Source organism: Podarcis muralis, chromosome 1, assembly GCF_964188315.1.
Source record: "Podarcis muralis chromosome 1, rPodMur119.hap1.1, whole genome shotgun sequence".
NCBI lineage: Eukaryota > Metazoa > Chordata > Lepidosauria > Squamata > Lacertidae > Podarcis > Podarcis muralis.
In genome coordinates this window covers 50,891,091-50,910,180 of record NC_135655.1, presented here as the reverse complement: position 1 = coordinate 50,910,180, position 19,090 = coordinate 50,891,091, and the positions used below count along the sequence as shown (strand labels likewise).

Below are 19,090 nucleotides of genomic sequence, written 5' to 3'. Positions count from 1 at the left end.
GGAGACGAGCTTTAAATGTATGGTGTGTACACAGCCAGTCTAGTCCCTGTGGTTTGTTTTATTCACAAGAGTGTATCATTTGAACAGAGCAGTGTTTCCCAAGCTTGGGTCTTCCACTGTTTTTGGACTACAATTCCTATCATTCCTGACCACTGGTCTTGCTAGCCACGGATGATGGGAGTTGTAGTCCAAAAACAGCTGATGGCTTAAGTTTGGGAAACACGGATTAGAGTGATGCATTGCTCTTGTTTCCTGAGTGACCTTTCCTCCAGAGCTGCTTGCTCCAGTTTATTCTTTACATGGTCCTATGGCCTAGCTGTACAGTAAAGCCTCATTTGCCTTTTAAAGGATTCATTCTCCTTCTCTTCCTCATAGATGCTTCTTCTCCTGTTCCTCCCACCATGGGAAGTAAACCAATTAGCCAGGAAGTCTCCCTGACCTTGGAAGATAAAACCCAAATTCAAATAAACATGTGATCTTCCAGTTCATTTGTTCACTCTCAGCCTGCCTTTAAAATTGTGCCGAGAGTTATTAGGAGACTCCTACTCACAAAGCTGCAACCCCCAGAGGTCTCTGGGAAGAGACATTGCTTGTTAAACCACTCTGAGAATTGTAGCTCTGGAGGGGAATAGGGGGTCTCCTGATAACCCTCTGCACCCTTAACAGACTATAATTCCCAGGATTCTTTGGGGGAAGCCATGATGGTTTAAAGTGGTATGATACTGCTTTAAAGTGCAAATGGGGCCTATATCTGTCACTCCAACTCAGCCCTCTGATCTAAAATCCTTCTTTGGGCTAATGAGTCTCCTTAACACACACGGCAAGACAAGCTGGAAACAAGGGCCTGGTTCCCACATAAGCCTGTGGGCTGTACCACTTTAGATTGTACAAGGAGTGTACTTGGGAGGGGGAATGATATTATGGAATGCTTCTCCATTTTTTTTAATAGTCCTGTAAATAGAGAGCTAGATTGCCAAGGAGAAACACAGGCAGCTGCCTTGTACCCTCATTGTCCATTGAGCCCTCACATGAGGCAGCTTCCTTTGTTACTCCCTGACCACGCTAGCTTTCTCCTTCATACAAATTTCCTCTTTGTGGAAAATTAGATGTCATGGAAAAGGGAGCACATATTTTGCCTGCTTAAAGTCCCTAATGTAGCAAAGTCAGCCATAAACCTGACAGTATCAATATTTCTCGGCCTAATCTATCACAGAGGGTTGTTGTGATTCCCTGCTGGTGCCAGGGAATCTTGTATGCTGCTCTTAGCTCATTGGGAAAGGATGGGGGGAAATATTAAATAAGTACCTAAGAATTATTTATTCCGTTGAGGCCTCACCTGCAGTCTGAAATGCTACAGTCCAGACACTGGCTTACCAACCTATCTGCTGTTCATGAGCACTAGGTCTAAGTGCTTCCTCATCTCAACTGAGCTGGCATTTTGAAATGGGGGGGATTTAAAATCTCCAATAACTTCCTAACAGCTGGTACCCTTTTGTTGGGTACAGCCATAGGCAGGATGGTCTGCTTTAAAGCCTGGCAGCATGGAGGCCACAATCAGACCTAAGTTGTTTGTTTATGACTCAGCCAACACTCAGTAGGGAGGCAGCTGCAATGTGTATATTGGCCCTTGGGTAGCCAGACCAGCTGAAAGCCTTGAAGGGAGGAAGAATAGCGCGCTCTCTCTCTCAGAACAGATGGCCTGTTTTAAAGCCCTCAAGCAGTTGGGATAGTCTGTTTTATAGCCTCAGTGGCAGTTTTAGTAGTGCTTTTTCCTTATTGCTTTTGTATCCCAACCATCCCTTAAAAAGCTGGAACAACATATGTAGGCTTCCCATTCAAACACTGATCAGGCTCAGCTCTGTTTAAATACAGGCATGGAGCAGTGCAGAAGAAGGACTTTATTTGCTCCTTAAAGGTACAGATGTCATGTTCAAAGTTGCTGCCTTTCGCTGCACATTCTTGGCCCAAACAAAGCAGCAGCCTATAAATCACAGCTTCTGTGTGGCAACTTCACTCTGTAGCAGCCACCAAGAATCTCTGGTATTGGCCTGGTATATTCTATATATAACATCCACATGGAAGTAACACTGCACTTCATGACCACAGTGTGAAGAAGTTGTTACCATAAGGTGTTGTTTTGCAGAAACTTATTTGGAAGGCCTGCAATATGCAGACTTGGTCCCAACTCTGGTGTCAAAGGGTTCCGCTAGTGGTCAGAAAACATTTTCACATAGCTTTGAGATGTATTATGATCACATGACACCATTTTATGAAAAATAAATGTTGGGCCCACAGCTGGATTTTAGGAAGAAGTGTTTTTGTTTCTTTGTCCCGAAATAATGGGACCTGAAAGTGGAACTATATGGGTCTCCTATGAAAACACGCCCACTGAATTCACTCTAGTGAATAATATTGGGCAGGTATCCGACAATTAAGTTTTCTTACAGTTGCCACTTTTTTTCTGGCCTGGTTTTTTAGCCTCCAAGAACTGCATGACGGGCAGTGTCGCTTTTACTCCTATGGAGATGCAGCAGATGAATGCCTCACCTGCTAGATTTCTGCTTGCTGTGTAGCTGTTGAGAACAAGCAGGGGAAAGAATGCGAAGCCTTGCAATAAGTTTGTGTGTGATGGTCAAGATGTCTCTATATTCTGTGACTGGCTTTATCTACATGCCTTGGCACATGGGAGTGGGCTGGGAACAGCCTCATGAAGTTCCTGTTCTCAGCCCTTAACAAAACTCTCCCTTTTCAGTTCAGTCAAGGCGCCTTCTGTTCTACGATGAGCATGGGGGCTCCCTCGAGGAAGGCTACAGCTCCTTCATCTCTGTGGAGCATCCTGACAAGTGGGAAGCTGACCAACGCCAAAGCGAAGAACAGCGACCTCAGGAGCATGTGCACAGCCCCCTGGCTGTGGCCCACGAAACAGCCAAATACCTGCACAAGGCCCACCAGGAGGGGCCAGATCAGAACCAGACCAGCTCAGCTCTCACTAACCCCAAGAAGCAATTCCAGGAGAGGTAAGCAGGTGTGGGGCTTTCTTCTCTTTCCAGCTCATACCAGCTATATTCCATCTCCAAAGTGCAACGTGGGGTCTAAGCAGGGTTGCCAACTTTAAAGCAAACCACTAACCACTACTCCTGTGCTTTTAACAGATCTGCAGGCGTCAGCCACTCATGGTGTTTATTTCCATGCCATAACATCACTGCTGATTGCAGTCTTCAGGAGTCACAAGGGCAGGCTGTGTTTTCTATTCTCTGTTTGCAACCACCAACCTAAAGTTTCTGATCCTTCCCTGAGACCTCTTGCGTGCACAGCATAAACTCTTAACTCTGAGCTATGTTCCAGGGTTTTCCAAACTTGGGTCTCAAGCTGTTTTTGGACTACAAGCTACCAGGGATGATGGGGACTGTAGTCCAAAAGCAGCTGGAGACCCAAGTTTGGGAAAACTTGGTCCAGGCAAAGAGAACCCCACCCCACTCAACTGACAGTGAGAAATAAGGAAATAGGAGAATCTTCCGAGGAACCTCACCAGCCAACCTGAAAAATAGAACAAAGGATTTTGTGTTTTATCTGTGCTTGTTTTGAGTCCCAGTTCTGGGGGGAAAGTGGGATAGAAATATATAAAATGTTGTTGTTGATGATGATTATAATGAGGAGGAGGCAGCAACAGATCAGTTATCAGAGGCCAGAGTTGAGAAATAAATAGCAGGTGACAAAATGACTGACTGGTACTTTTTTCTTTCTTTCTGCAGAGACAGAATCTCCAGTGATGCAGCTGAATACTTGTAGCAGCTGCCAACCCTCAAGGCCTCTTCCGTCTGGATGTAGGATCCTTTAGTAGATGCCTGGTTAAGGCTGCAATTCCATGCATGTTTACCTGGGAGTATGTCCCATTGAGCTTGGTGGGACTAACTCCTGAGTAAGCATGTGCAGGATTACACTGTAAGGGGCGTGGGTTGCAACCCTAAACACACTTACTAGGGGAGAAAGTCCATTGGACTTCCTTCTGCATAAACATGCATAGGATTGCACAGCACATGGGAGAGGATGTTCCATTTAGACATCTCCAAATTGGCCCTGAGTTCCGCCTCTTATACACTTGATTCCCAGTGTCAAAATTGCATTCCCCACAATCAGGGATAGCGTCTGGCAACTTGGACAGAAGCCTCAGTCAGCCCTCTAATTTACCCCCACTCACTATCACCATGGCCACTGGTTATGTTCTTTCCTCTCTCTGCAATATGTCACCAAAAGTTACCAACTTCCTGGCACACAAATCTGTACTATATAAATTTTCCCCAGCTGTGTCTGTCTCCGTGTCAGAAAAAGCTTAATTTCTACTTTGTGACTTATTTTTACATAGTTACATTAAAAAATAATAATAGAGAATTCAAAGGAAGAGACATATTACAGTTAAATGTTCAGATAAGAGAAAAAGAAAAACATTATTCAAAGGAGGCTTTCCCCCCATTAAACATTAAGCAGAGTTCACAAAGCACCCCCATGAATCAGTTCCTCTGTGATGAGGAACACACTTGCCTTATCCCAGTTCTTGACCCTCTTTGCAGACAGTCTTTTCATTCAATTTTCTCTAGACAAGCCACCTCAAGGACTTTTCCTTTTACCTATGATTCCCCCCTTTAAAACATGAGACTGAAGAGATGGTAGGGACAAGTGTATATTCCTTGCTTGCCCCCATTCATTGAATGTTTCCTGGTGACATTTGGGACAGATGTAAAAGTCAGCAAGCTGCAGCCATGGCTTTCCTTTCCAAAGTTTATGGAGGGATGGAGAGATCCTTCAGAACAATTCTTCTCCAGTCAAGTCCACCAGGGACCAACACATACCGCTGCAGCCTCCCCACCCCACCCCTAAAACACCCTTCTCTGTCCCAACCCAAAACCAGCATAAAGAACCACTGTTCCATAGTTAGACATGCTCCTGGGCATAGTCCATGCGTGCCTCAAGTTCACATGGTTGTACAGAGACCAAAAGCAGAAATTGTTTGTACATAATGAACCTTATTTTGTATTATTGCCAATCCCTTAAGATATTGTATTTTGGAGACTCTCAGATCCTATTTTCTGTATTGTATTTTATTAAGAGTTATTGCGAGCTTGGCCTCTATGAACTTCCTCTCTTTGCAGGTCGCTGTTTCCTCTTAGTCTAGCAGCTGTTGTTTGCCTAGTTTTCTTTTTAAATATATCACTCTTTTCCTCCTGTTACTAGCTCTGCAATTGCTTTGGAGCAGCAAAATTAAAAAAAAAAAAGATGCAGCATCAGCTCTGTTGTTCAGATTCTTCATTATTTAATTGAGGGGTTATTAATTTAGCAAATCTCAGTGCAAGTGCAGGCCTGCCATCACTCACCGAATAATAGCTGTGCTCTCCCTTTGTGAGCAGAGGTCTCTGAGCCGAACAGTGTTTCTCTGAGGGCTTATACAGAAATGTTAATTACTGAGAAATGATGACAGCAGCTTCCCTCCTAGATCTATCATTCTGATAGCAATACCCCGGTAGCTATTGTATTATAATAATATAATTATAATATAATATACTTATAATATAATAGATGAGGAAGAAATCTTGTTGCATGGGGACTATCCTTGCTGGTAGGAGAAAAGCATATTTGCTTTTCAAAACAAGCAAATAAAAGATGTGCTATTATTAAATTTGCACATTGCTCTATACTCAGGGCGGTTCACAGCACAAAAAAGCACAATGCAAAAAAAGAAAAAGAAAAGAAAAGACATAATACAGTGGTACCTCAGGTTAAGTACTTAATTCGTTCCGGAGGTCCATACTTAACCTGAAACTGTTCTTAACCTGAAACACCACTTTAGCTAATGGGGCCTCCTGCTGCCGGCGCGCCGCCGGAGCACGATTTCTGTTCTCATCCTGAAGCAAAGTTCTTAACCTGAAGCACTATTTCTGGGTTAGTGGAGTCTGTAACCTGAAGCGTATGTAACCTGAAGCGTATGTAACCCAAGGTACCACTGTACTGTAAAAACAAAGCAAATTCCAGGCTCCTGGCAATGGCAGCTGCATGACCTGGAGGGAACACCTATGTCTTCCTCAAGACTAATTGCAAATACAAAGCAATTTCTCAAGGAAATCAAATGTGTCTAACCTACCTCACAGGATTGTTGTGAGGATAAAATGTGGAGGGAGGAATCCAACATACACAGAAGTTCTAAAAGCCCAATAGATGTCCTCATAGGCGCCGACTCCATGGGGCTTGAGGGGGCCCGAGCCCCCTCAAAAATTCGTTTGGGGGGGCTCCGCCCCCCCAATAATCTCCAGCGCCCCTCCAGCAGAGCGCCATCGCCGCCCCTCCCCTAGCCCAAAATGCACAGGGAGGGGCGGGCTGCATGCCTCCTGCCCTCCCTCCCGAGCAAAAGCTCCACCCAATTTCCTTTGGAGCTGATTAATAGGCGCAGCACGCTCTCCCCTATTCGCTCACGAGGAGGCGGCGCCACTTTATTTGCATATTCATGAGCTTATTTATTATTCATGAGCTTTCCCGGGCCCCCCCAATATTTTTTATAAGTCCGCGTCCCTGGATGTCCTAAAGGCTGTGACCTTTGAAAGGTCTTCTCTGAAAATGCACTACTTCAGTCCAGGGCTGAGGGGTCCCAGCCTATGGGCCAAACGGGCCCTCAAGGCCTCTCTATGCAGCCCTTGGGACTCATTCCCAGGCCACTCCTGCTATGCTGCCATACCAGCTGGTCCCATTTCACTTCCTCCGAGAGTGTTTCTGCCTGGCTGGAATGTGTCTTTGAACCCGAATAATGCCTCTTGCTTGCTTGTCTGGATGGAGGAGAAGCAGAGCTGTACAAAGGTAACAGTGATATTTGCTCTGCCTCTTTTGCCTTTGGGCCCATGCACCAATGGGATGTGGCTCTCAGGACTGGAAAAGTTCCCCCCCTCTGGTTTAGCCAGATTCCATCAGAGCCTTGGGACTATTAGACTGCGAACATGTACATGTAAGTAAGGACCCACGGAGCCTACGTCAAAATATTCCAATAGTCTTCCAGCACTACACCCACCCAGTAAGATAAAAATATAGTCCTGGAGAAATTACTTGGTTTTTCCACTTTAAAATGTGAACAAGCTCTTAGGGGAAATATATAGACTATTTTCATAAGCAGCAATCAAACTACTGGGTTTAATATATATTAATCTGCATTTGTTGCTCACATTAAAACCTCCGGCAGCTAGAATGACTGTTCACTCTTGAAATGGCCCCCTTCCCCTTTCCATTCTGCAATAACAAATACTCATGACATCAAGGGAAAGCTTTTACAGAGGGGAGTTCCACATGCTTGTCAGACCTCTGTCACCTATGGGAAACTACCGGTGTCAGACATGGGTGGTGAGTGTACTTTATATCTGCTGTGTGTACGTAGGATGAATCCTCAGCTTTGGAAGCACTTCCTGTTTGGTCCTGTAGTGCAGCAGCTCCCAAACTTTTTGGTGTAGTGACCCCCAAGTCCAAATGTACTTGCTTTGCTGACCTATCAGTTTATTGACACATGAATTTTGGGACCTTAGGTCTTCAGCAGCTGTCAGTTTCGCCCTTGTCTCCTGCTTGTAGACTTCTCAGTGATATGTGGTTGACCATAGCAGAAAAAGGGATGCTGGACCAAACATGCCTTTGGTCTGATCCAAGCGGAATCTTTTTTCTATTTTGACATTTTTAAAATGAGAGAAGCTGCATTCTTTACAGATTGCTGAGAAGGTGCAACTGGGATGCTACTTTCCAGGGCTGGCCTGAGACACAGAGCACATGCAGATTGTCAGGTGTGATTCAGTGATAAATTCAGTTCATGCAAGTAGAATTGATTTGGAGTTCCTGCACAACAAATGGGCTTTCCCCCAAGACTGGTTTTTTTGCAGTAAGGAAAGTAATGGGGAAATGTCCTGGAAAGTATGGAATAACACTTGTTTGACACAACGTCTAACCTCACCATAAACAAAACAGAGTGAATGCCCAGTAAACTGGTTCTCTGTAAGTGTCAATTTCACTGCCTGATGCAGAACAAAAAAATGATCCTACTTCTGCGCAGGTCAAGGTCCAGAATCCCCAAGGCCAGTCAAGTTATATTGGCACTTGAGGCAGATAATTCACCAAGTGGCTCTCAGCTTCCTTGGTGCTAAAAGTCCAATAAAAATAAAAATAATGGGTAATTTGCTGCCCTTTCATAACAGGCCAGCTCAGCTGCCCATGGCAGCCTCCTTTCTTTACCTAATGGTTTTGCCAGGCCTCCTGCTTTCAGTGGCATCCCTGTCGTCATGGTAGCAAGTTCTGGTTTATAGGATTGCTCTTTCAATCTGCTTAATTTATTGTAGGCAGACCTGGATGCACTTTTCTTTTGAGAGCAAAAAACTTCCAAATCATAAAGGCTGTTCTGTCATTTCACACACAGCTCCATGTACTTGTTTACCATAATTTTGTGTAACTGGGGGGGTGGGACTTCAACAATGGGTACCTATTAGGCACTGCATCATACTTTTAACAAAGGGTTGCACTTCAGATGAAGCCTTCTCTGCTCCTCTACCGTGAGGGCTACATTTCCTTGCCGAGCTCTATGACATTTACTGCAGATACAGCCCCCAGGTGGGTGTATCATTCTTCCCTAACATACTGAGGAGGAAATGGGTAGGCAGGCGATCTGCACTGGGCACTGATGCCTTTGTCAAAGGAAAAAAGAGTTGGCTTTTATTTCTGTGCAGCGCAGATACGATGTGAAAGTGGAGTGATGACTTCTATTTAAAGAAATAGCTCTAGTTACTTGGGAACCCTTCTGTCAAGAGAGCAGGGACCCAAAGCTCATTGCTGTCTCCTTGGTATCACTGCAACTAAATTTACTTTTGCTCACCCTGGGTCTTGGTTTGCCCCAATACAGGCTCCCATGACAGGGTGATAACAGTGTTGGCACTAGTTCTGACACACATACATATACAGTGGTACCTCAGGTTACAGATGCTTCAGGTTACAGACTCCGCTAACCCAGAAATAGTACCTTGGGTTAAGAACTTTGCTTCAGGATGAGAACAGAAATCGCACGGTGGTGGAGTGGTGGCAGCAGGAGGCCCCATTAGCTAAAGTGGTACCTCAGGTTAAGAACAACTTCAGGTTAAGAACACACTTCCGGAATGAATTAAGTTCTTAACCCGAGGTACCACTGTATACAAAGAATAATCTAAATTTCCATGCTTACAGGTATTGCTCATGTACTTGCAAGTTGCATCAAGTTTGCCACTGTCTTTGCTGGTCAGTTGTTTTTGTGCCTTAAAACACAGGTAGGGCTTGTTGAGTTCTTTGTCCCAATTCAGATCCAATTTGGTTCATACCCACACTCACATACAATTACAGTGGTACCTCTGGTTAAGAACTTAATTCGTTCTGGAGGTCCGCTCTTAACCTGAAACTGTTCTTAACCTGAGGTATCACTTTAGCTAATGGGGCCTCCCGCTGCTGTGTGATTTCTGTTCTCATCCTGAAGCAAAGTTCTTAACCTGAGGTACTATTTCTGGGTTAGTGGAGTCTGTAACCTGAAGCGCCTGTAACCTGAAGTGTCTGTAACACGAGGTACCACTGTACTAATCTCAACAATCTCCTAGGTACATATACCACAAGACCAACATACTGAAGCCAAAACCAGATTTAATCTAGGGTTCCACCAACCCCCCCCCAACCTCATCCTATTCACCAAACATTCCTTCACACAGAGTTTTTGTGCATAGTTGAGGAGCCAAGCTCTCACCCCAATTATCAACCCCCTTTTCTGAGCTCCCAGCTGAGAAGTGGTCAGACTCCAGTGTTTTCCCCAACTGTCCTATGTCCTCCCCCCCCCCCCCCGATCCTTTATGGGAAAAGTTTATGTCAGGAAAGCTGTAGGGGGAAATACTCTGTCTTAGTAACCTCAAGACTTGATTACTGCAATGCACTGTATGTGGGGCTGCCCTTGAGCTTGATCTGGAAGGAGCAGTTAGTGCAAAATGCTATCAGCAGAGGAATGTTGTTATGGCATGGAGATCAGCAGTGTTGCTGTTAAAGGCACAACAGCAGAGTAAAAAACATATCTGTATATTTAAAAGCACAAGAGCAGGTCATCAAACCTAGCTCAGCAGGCAACTCTTGTTATTTAAGAATTAAACGGTGAATGTCATGTAGCAGAGCAATTTACTCTTTAGTTGCCTTGCCTACAACCACTTTGCTTGTCACCTCCACTTTGCAAAGCTCTCCTGATGTAGTAAGACATTTTTATTAGTCTTTAGGAAGGGCTTTTGACAGTAGTTTATAGTGAAGGTCCTGAAGGCTGGAAACAGAAAATCATATTGCTTTCCTCTAAAATATTGCAAAAAAATATGATGGAGGCATGATCGATTGTGGTGTCTACACTCAGCTCACTATCACCTCTGACCAAAAGGTTTTGCAGGGTTTGGTACTGTATCAAAAATGTATTTATTCATTTTCTTATAAAATTATATATATTGTCTCATGATAATATCTAAGCAGTTTACATAAAAATAATAAAATACAGCAAAATTCGATAAAAATGTCCTAAAAACTAGATGCCAACAAAATGCAACAGTTTGTCACAAATAAAACTGAGTCATGTACTGAACAAAATAATAAAAATTTAGAGTCCGAGTCCTGGAAAGCTTGAGTAAATGTATTTTAAGGTGTTTAAAGGACACTACTGTCCCTACCTCAGTGGCTCAGAGTGCCTTCCATCAGCTTCCTCTGGTGGTCCTGCTGCGCCCCCATCTGGACAGGAATAGCCTATGCTCCGGTAACCTCTAGGTTAGTCTGCAACACACTATATGTGGGGTTTCCTCTTAAGAGGGCTTGGGAACTTCAGCTGGTGCAGAATTCAACAGCCAGGTTGCTCAATGGGGCAAGGCAGTTTGAGCATAAGAATGCCAACCCTGGCCCAACTGCACTGGCTGCCAATCAGTTTCCGGGCCCAATTCAAAGTCAAAGCCTTAAACAGCTCAGGACTGCAATACTGTACTTCAAGGACTGCCTCTCCCTATATGAACCAACCCAAACTCAGTGATCATCATCTGAGGCCTTTCTTCATGTGCCTCCTCCTTGAGAAGTCCAGCGGGTGTCAACATGAGAACGGGGCCTTTTCTGCAGTGGCTCCCTGTGGAATGCTCTCCCAAAGGATCCTTGCCCAATGCCTTCATTATATATATCTTTAGGCACTAGGCAAAAACAGTCCTCTTCTTTCAGGCCTTTGGTTGATTAAACAATCAATGGCCTTTTAAACTGTGTGTAGTGGGTATTGTTTTTATTTGATATTATGGTATGTATTTTTGTGGTTTTATATTGTAGGGTGGTATTGAAATTTTAATAATGATATGTGTGCTGTGCATTCCTTCGGACTTCTCTGAGAGGCCGTAATGGCACAGTTGGTAGCCTGAATCACCAGAAGGCAAGCAAACTAGCTAGGCCAATCCATACCATAACTTTCTTATAACCAAGTTCATATCTAATTTTCTACAACCCTTGAACCTTCTGGACTTTATTCAGCCATCCTACACCTTATACTGGATAGAGTGGCAAGGCCCCTGACCTTTTTTCAAAACAAATTGTGTTTTTTTCTTAAAGATTTAATAAGGCAACAAGTTAGTTTTTGATATAATTATTTCAGAAGAGGCTAATTTTACAGTTTGAGTAGCTGCCCATAAGAGGAATTCTTCTTTTTAAAAAATTAACAGACATAAAAGCATCCTGCTGTGTCTATTTCCACTGTTGCATTTTGCTGTTTATGCTTTTATGAAGTATTCAATGATTTTATGTTATGCCTTTGTGTTTATTGCTCACTGCTCCATTGCTGCTGCTCCCCATTGCCAGGTAGGCCTGGGGCCTCATTGAAATTGGAGCAGGCCCACCAACGGGCACTTTGCCAAAGAACCCCTCAAACTTGGAGCCAGCCCTGGTCTTGAGAATGGTCCGAAGACCCAGGATTCAGTTTTACTGCTGAAACTAAGGAGGTTTTGGGCTTGTAAGCAGCTGAATCTGAGATCAAAGAGCAATTGGGTGCGAGCTGCTGGAGCAACCTGGATGAAGATCAGGGTCAAGTGTAATACATAAAATAAACAGCATCCGGCTCAGCCCAGGACAAAAGCAGAATGCAAAAGGTGGAAATCAATAGAAATACTGCATACAGGTCAGATCAATCACAAGAACCAAGAGAGTGTCTAGATCCAAGAAAGGACTGTGTCTTGGAGTGGTTAGTGATTATGGAGCGCTTTGCTGCTTTGTCAAAGGGCAAAAACAAAGGCGATGGAAAAACTACCACCACCCTGCTTTAAGAAGTATTGGTTAGCATGAAGGTTTAGCAATGCTGTTAGCCATTTTGCAGTACAGCTGCTGTTTCCCCTCTGCCAATACAGTACAGCTCTAAAGATGCTCTTCGTTCTTTCTGGGCCATGGTTCAGGCATGTGGATCCTGCCGATTCAGCGCTCCTGCCACTTACGACAGGTCTGCATCTAGAAGTCCATTTCCCTCCTTCCCCCTTCTCTAATCCTGGCAGAGAAGTGGAAAGCACGGTTAAGCTGCCTGGCAACGGTGACCACAGCGCCATTTCCACTGCTATGTTCGTGGGTGGGGAAATTGCTCCAATAATCCAGCTCAGTCACATTTATTTTCAAAGGGGGGAAATTAGTGAAAAATTAGAGGATTAGTCAAAAAGCACCTGCAAATGTATAGTTTTGGAGGATAGGTTCCTTTCAGGCAGCTTCAAAGCCGCTTAAAAAAAACCCACAACTATAATAGAGATTCTGATTTACAAGCCATGAATATGAGCAGTGTTATGGTTAAATAGCAAATGTGGGGGCATGTAAGGAGGATGAAAGGCATGCCCACAAGAAGGAAACAAAGGAGAGCAAAACTCTGGCTGGAAACATAATCGTTTGTCGCAGCCTCACTGTGCTAAAGGGGTGTGCAGGTGTAGATAGAAGAGTAGGTGTTCAAACCCTTCAAGCGTGGGTTTTACTGACAATTACCCAAGATTAACAAGAGAGTGTTTATTTGAGTGACAATAGAAACAAATTCCTGTGAACTGAAGTCTGGGGTGAATTTGATTAGAACTAGCAATCTCCTTTCTATGCAGCTGGTTCCCCTCTCCCCGCTGTCAAGGGACAGAATCCTATGGTTCCTTCAATTCCCCCCTCCCAATTAACATTCAAGACGCCAGGCAATCTCCTCCTTCCTCCCCACCCCACAACACAAACCCAAAAGAAGGCCCATGACAAGGGGGCTGAAAGTGGCATCACACAGACCTTAAGCTGCACACACACAGCATACTGTTAAAGGACACACACACTCCAATGATCCTGGGAACTGTAGTGTGTTGATGGTGCTGGGGATCATAGCCATGTGAGACATAAGCTACATTTCCCAGGATTGTTAGGTGCTTGTGTGCATTTGAAATGTATGCTGTGGACTCGGGTCACACTTGTTTTGCCCTTTCATCATTTCAAGTCAAATAGACTTTTATCAATTGCTGGTAAAAATTGACACAGACAGAGCCAATCTTTTAAGATCTTCCAAGGAGTGTGTCTGCTGGTTATTCCAGGTGCAGTGGATCCCAGTTGTTGTTGAACTACAGCTCCCACATTGGGTCATGCTTGCTGGGGCTGATGGGAGTTGGAGTTCAGCAACAGCTGGAGGGCCAAAGATTCCCCACGTCTGAACTTGATGGACCTTTGGTCTTATCCAGCAGAGCTCTTATCCTTGCATACTTCCATATCCTGTAACTCACTGTTCTGCAAGACAGTTTCTCCTTCCAAGTCCCTAAAAGATCAGAAGCCTGCTCCATAGCAACTCAGAGCAGGGCTTTCGGTGTGGCTGCCCCTGTTTTGTGGAGCAACACGTTCCTCTTGAAATACTACATGCATATCACTATCTGCACTTTCAGGAAACAATGGAATACATATTTTTTTGCTGCTTGTCAAAGCTTTTTCTAGCTGGATGACAAGATTTCCGCCTTAATTTTGAAAAACAAAACACAAACACCCATCTTTGGTTGTTTTTGCACTGGTTTTTTAAAGAACTATCTTCAGCTGTTAAATTGCTTTGAGCTGTGTGTTAAAGCCGATTCATAAATCGATAAATAGCAGCAATAATAATGTTCTAACCTAAATTGGGTGGAAGTAGTAACTGTAGGATCCCATCGATCGCCTCTCTTTTCTACCTTGCCTTGCTTCAGCTCCTTCACCTTTGTTCTCCACCATCCCTTCAGGTGCCCAGGGCCAAAGCTTTTGGCGCTAAGGGAGGGGTGGTGGCAGGGACGGGTCTCCGCTTCCCCTCCCAACAGAACAGCGGCTTCACTGAAATGAAGGAATGCAGAGCTCCTGCTGAAGGCCTTCCCAAAAGCCCTTGCTTGGAGTTCAGTACCTCAGCATCAGCAATAGCAGCATCAAGGGAGGAAATGTCACCTCCAGCTGACTGGAAATCACACCCCCGGGTTCACTGTGGGTCGCTCTGCTAATTAGCCCTGGGGATACCAGAGCACAGGTGTCAGAGGAAATGTCACAGGATAAAAAGCACTAATGAAATAATTCCATGGCTCAGTAAACAGGAAAAAAACAGTGGAGTTCTTCTACCCCCTGCTTAGAAAGAAAGAGGATGCAGTTGCCTTGAGCCCCTAGAGGGGGCGCCCTCTCCTCCCACCATGCTCCTTAAGGGACCTCCAACTGAGACAGATCAGAGCTCCTCTCCTCTGGCTCCACCATCAAAAAGTAGCTATATGTTCCCTCCCTTATCCCACTTCATACAGTCAGTGCTGCCAGTTTTATTTATTACTCCCTCTCCTCCCTGGCTTTTAAACAGCAGCCCAACAGGTGGAAATTAAGCATGTGAATTTTTCACTGGCATGGAGCTACAGTGATTCTTCAGCCTGCCAGGCTTCAGTGGAAGGCACAGCAGCAAAGCCTGGCATTTTACATTGGCAAAGCCTAAGGGGTCCGTGCTAAAAGGACGGTCAGAGCTGCAGCTGGAAGATTAAGGCAGCCGCCTTAAGCACACTTGGCTGGGTGGAAATCACATCAATGGCTCGTACTGGTGCTGGTGACAGGGGCTGTGGCAGGGCCTCTCATAGGGGTGAGGGTGGAGTGTGGGGAGGGCAGCAGGGGCAAGGTCAGGGGAGCTTCAGGTTGTATGGGGGCTACTGCCCATTGGAATTGGTAGGGAGCATCCTGAAACCCTGGCCTACCTGGCAGCAAGTCAAAATCCCCAGTCCAGGGTCAATCCACATGTTCAAAGTCCAAACTAAAGCACAGTCCTGAGAGGCCCAGGAGCATCCAAAGCAAGTTCCCTCAACATGGGCAGTTAAGCAAACACAGCAGCTCAGCTGCTTCCCTTTTATACTTTGCCTGCTGATTGCAGCATCTGGGCTTGATGAGGCATGAGACCCTCACCTGTTCTTAGCCTACTCCGGAACCACACACCTCCTCCCAGAGCTTGTGAGCCCCACCTGGCCAGCTAGGGAGCTGGGCTGTGGGCCCTTGCCTGCCTCAGCCTCCTGGAGCGCCCTGCCTGCTGCTCCCTACATATCTAGAGTCCGCCATGTTCATGAAAACAGGAGCCCCTCTGCTCTGGTGATGGGTCCTGCTGCTCTGGTTCCTGTGCACAGACTCCTATCCAGTGGCAGAGCTTCATGCTCTGGCACTGGGGGGCAGAGAGCAGGCGGGGGCGGGGTGGCATGCGTCCCAGGAGTGTGCCGTGCCACCCGCAGGGGCGTGGCGCACCACCTGCAGGGGCGTGGCACCCAGCATGGGCAGGGGGGGCAGCCGCGATGGCACCCCACTGGGATCGCGCTGACGGGTGCGGGGTGCTCCCCGCATTCCTCTTCCTCCGCCAGTGCCCCCACCTCCTCGTCATCCTCGGTCACCCCGTGAATACTTCCTACACCAACCTTCCCCACCTCCAGCTTGCCCCGTGTGACCCAGTCCCAGCTGCACCCCTCGCCAGGATCATCTTCCTCCTCCCCGTTGTCGTGCCAGTTCATGACAGGGAGGAAGGCAGAGAGGTCAACAGCAGGTGGCGCTAGACCCAATGATAAGCCAAGCCCCCATCCTACTTTTGCTCCTGCCCTCCTCCCGGCTGAGATCTGCAAGGGTGAGACTGATACTAAGGAGCAGGAAGGTGAAAGCAAATGCCACCTCCTGGATGGGACGTAAGTCAGTAGAGAGACAGGTAGGTAGGGGCCAGTTGAGGATGGTACGACAATGTTGCATTTGCCCTAATGGATCAATTGCTGTATTGATCTTTTAATCCATAGGAATAGATGCTAGTGCAACACCAGCCATTGCTGCAAATAAAAAAATGGCAATGGAATGTCAGGACTTTGTTCAGGAACCAGCAGGAGAAGCTTTCAGCCTACCAGGTTCCCTCCCTTAGTGATGGAGGTGGCCATCTCAGATCAAAGGACCTTCAAGGGCAGGGGTCGGCAAGGTTTACTTCGCCTGGACTGGTTCACTCCAGCGGAGATCCCTCTGTGGGCCAGATCATGTGTGTGTGATTTCTAGCGTCTGCACAAATGCAATTTCCGGCGTCTGCACAGACGCGATTTCCAGTGTCTGTGCATGTGCAGATGTGATTTCTGGCACCACAGAAGCGATTCCCCGCGCCGTGCCGGTTTAGCACAGCATGCGGGGACTCACTGAATGGGCGGCTCGGTTCAGGGGTGGCTTGTGGCCCATGGGCCTTAGGTTGCCAACCCCTGTTCAAGGGCAAAGTCCAGCATCAGTCTGCTGGATTTCACCTTTCCAGTTCTATTTGTTTGGTTTCCCACAACAGGTGGGAATCTGTTCAGCAAGATGATTGTGTTGTCAGCAAGCACATCTGTCGTGAAGAGTTGCTGTGCTCATTTTGCATCCATTTAAATACTAATCGTATGGCTACTTTACTCAGCAATGCTAAAATGATTCTGTTGTCATCTTTTACTGCTGCTGTGAAGGGACATTTGGCATACGTTTATGCTGTAATTGAATTGTCACAGACTGACAATTTAACTCCAGTCTTTACATCCCCCTCCTGGTGCATATTCAACAGGCCTCATGGAGAATGTGCGCATAATCATTCCACAAAGAGGGAATTGTGCCAGTCGATATACAGGCTTTGGGGAATGTAGATATCTCAGCTGAAATTTGTACATTCTCTGGCCATTATGTATAATATCCAACAGACTTTGGGGAATGTACGTATCTTGACTGTATTTTGTACATTCTCTGGTCAGCATGCATAGTCACCAAGAAACATTGCCTTTTTTTTCTCGTTCAGGCTGGGGCAGCTAATAAAATTGAAGCAACAGCATAAGCCCCAGCAGAAAATAATTAATTTATTGATTAGTTAAAAGGCAGATGAGCAATTAACCAAAAACTGCAGAGAGAAGAAATGCCATGGTGCTTCTGCAGCAGCACAACTGGGTGCCTTCATCTGCCCCAGCTGCAACAAAACATGTGCCTCCTGCATCAGTCTCTATAGTAATATTAGTAGTAGTTGTAGTAGTAATAATAATAATAATAATAATAATAATAAATTTATTTATACCCCACCCATCTGGGTGGCTCCCAACAGAATAAAACTTCAAACATTAAAAGCTTCCCTATACAGGGCTGCCTTCAGATGTCTTCTAAAAGTCAGATAGTTGTTTATTTCCTTGACATCTGGTGGAAGGGCATTCCACAGGGCGGGTGCCACTACCAAGAAGGCGCTCTGCCTGGTTCCCTGTAGCCTCACTTATCGCAGTGAGGGAACCGCTAGAAGGCCCTTGGAGGAGGACCTCAGTGTCCAGGCTGAACGATGGGGTGGAGACGCTCCTTCAGGTATATATAGCCACAGCAGGCACTGCAAACGTGCAAAGGCTTGACCTCACCCCCAAAGGCAAACTCTTCTATTGTCTCCCAGGACAGATGGATGCCAGCAAGATGATAACTGGCTGAGAACCCCAAGCAGTTCAGAAGTAGACACAATGGGCCACCCTATGGTGTCATTCAACTGATGGTAAGGAGAGTCCCCCAATCCTCTGGAGCTTCAGGAGGGGGAGGGCAGAATTACTGAAACTTGCTTCTATTCCCATTCCATTGACAGAAGCCTTCTTGCTCTCTGCTGAGTGACACTGTTAGATATAACCCAATTGTATTAGTTTTATCCTCATAGTTATAAGTACATATAACTGAATCAAAGACATATGCTTCCCTCCTGCAGTAGACACAGCTCTGCCCTCCTTCAGCCCCATGGTTTTGGGAAAGGGTGTGTGTTGTTCAGACGGGGAAGCCCTGCAACTAGCAGCCCTGAAACTTGGGGCAGGAGGGTCAGCGCTTTGCAGTTCCTTGACCTGCTGCGGCAGCTTATCACTCACCGCATGTGTTGACAGGCAGAAGGGCCATTTGGAGAGTAATGGAGCCAGACGAAATCATTGTAATGAGGTTTATAAGGAGCAGGTCATGCTCAACAAACTCAATCATTTCCCCTGATAGAATCTCAAGCTCATCAGTGACCAAGATGCTGTGACCAAGGCAGCTAAGCATTAGCTGAGCATTGCTCCCAGATAAATTTTTATTTCCGTGGACATATTTACAACACTTCGCTCGGAGATTAATCTTTTCCATGGGCTAAAATTTTGAAGCAAAGGCCTTTGTATCTCTCCCAGCAACTGGGACTATGTGACATCATCAGCAGAGTGAATAGACGCCCCATCCTCTTTGAGACTGGAACAACTGACTTCCAGACTGTTTTTTACCTGGTAAGTTGTCAGCAAAGATAATCACCCTTTGGAGCGATCAGCAAGGATAAAGATTGTACTGAAGTTTTGTCCAAACATACACCAGTATCTCCCTGTTCCTGGTCTTACACTTTATACAGTTCTTCAACCTTGGGTACCAGATATTTGTTGGACTACAACTCCCATCATCTCTACTAGCTTAACCAATGATCAAGGATAATGGGAGTTGTAGTCCGACAGCATCCAGGGACCCACGGTTAAAGAAGTTTGCACAAACTCCAGCACACAGTCCACTGGCTGTCAGGTGGCCTTATTACATTATTCTTGTAAATGTTTTGATT

General features: G+C 45.7%; 1 protein-coding gene across 1 annotated transcript in view; it reads left to right on the top strand.

The window, feature by feature from the left end:
• Positions 1-5,282, top strand: part of CREB3L1 (cAMP responsive element binding protein 3 like 1) — a 79,721-nt gene extending 74,439 nt beyond the window's left edge. Inside the window, exons 11-12 of the mRNA XM_028727070.2 lie at positions 2,753-3,017; positions 3,753-5,282. Of these exons, the coding sequence (XP_028582903.2) occupies positions 2,753-3,017; positions 3,753-3,789 (302 nt within the window). The 3' untranslated portion in view covers positions 3,790-5,282. The remainder of the gene's footprint in view (positions 1-2,752; positions 3,018-3,752) is intronic.
• The last annotated feature ends 13,808 nt before the right edge of the window (positions 5,283-19,090 follow it).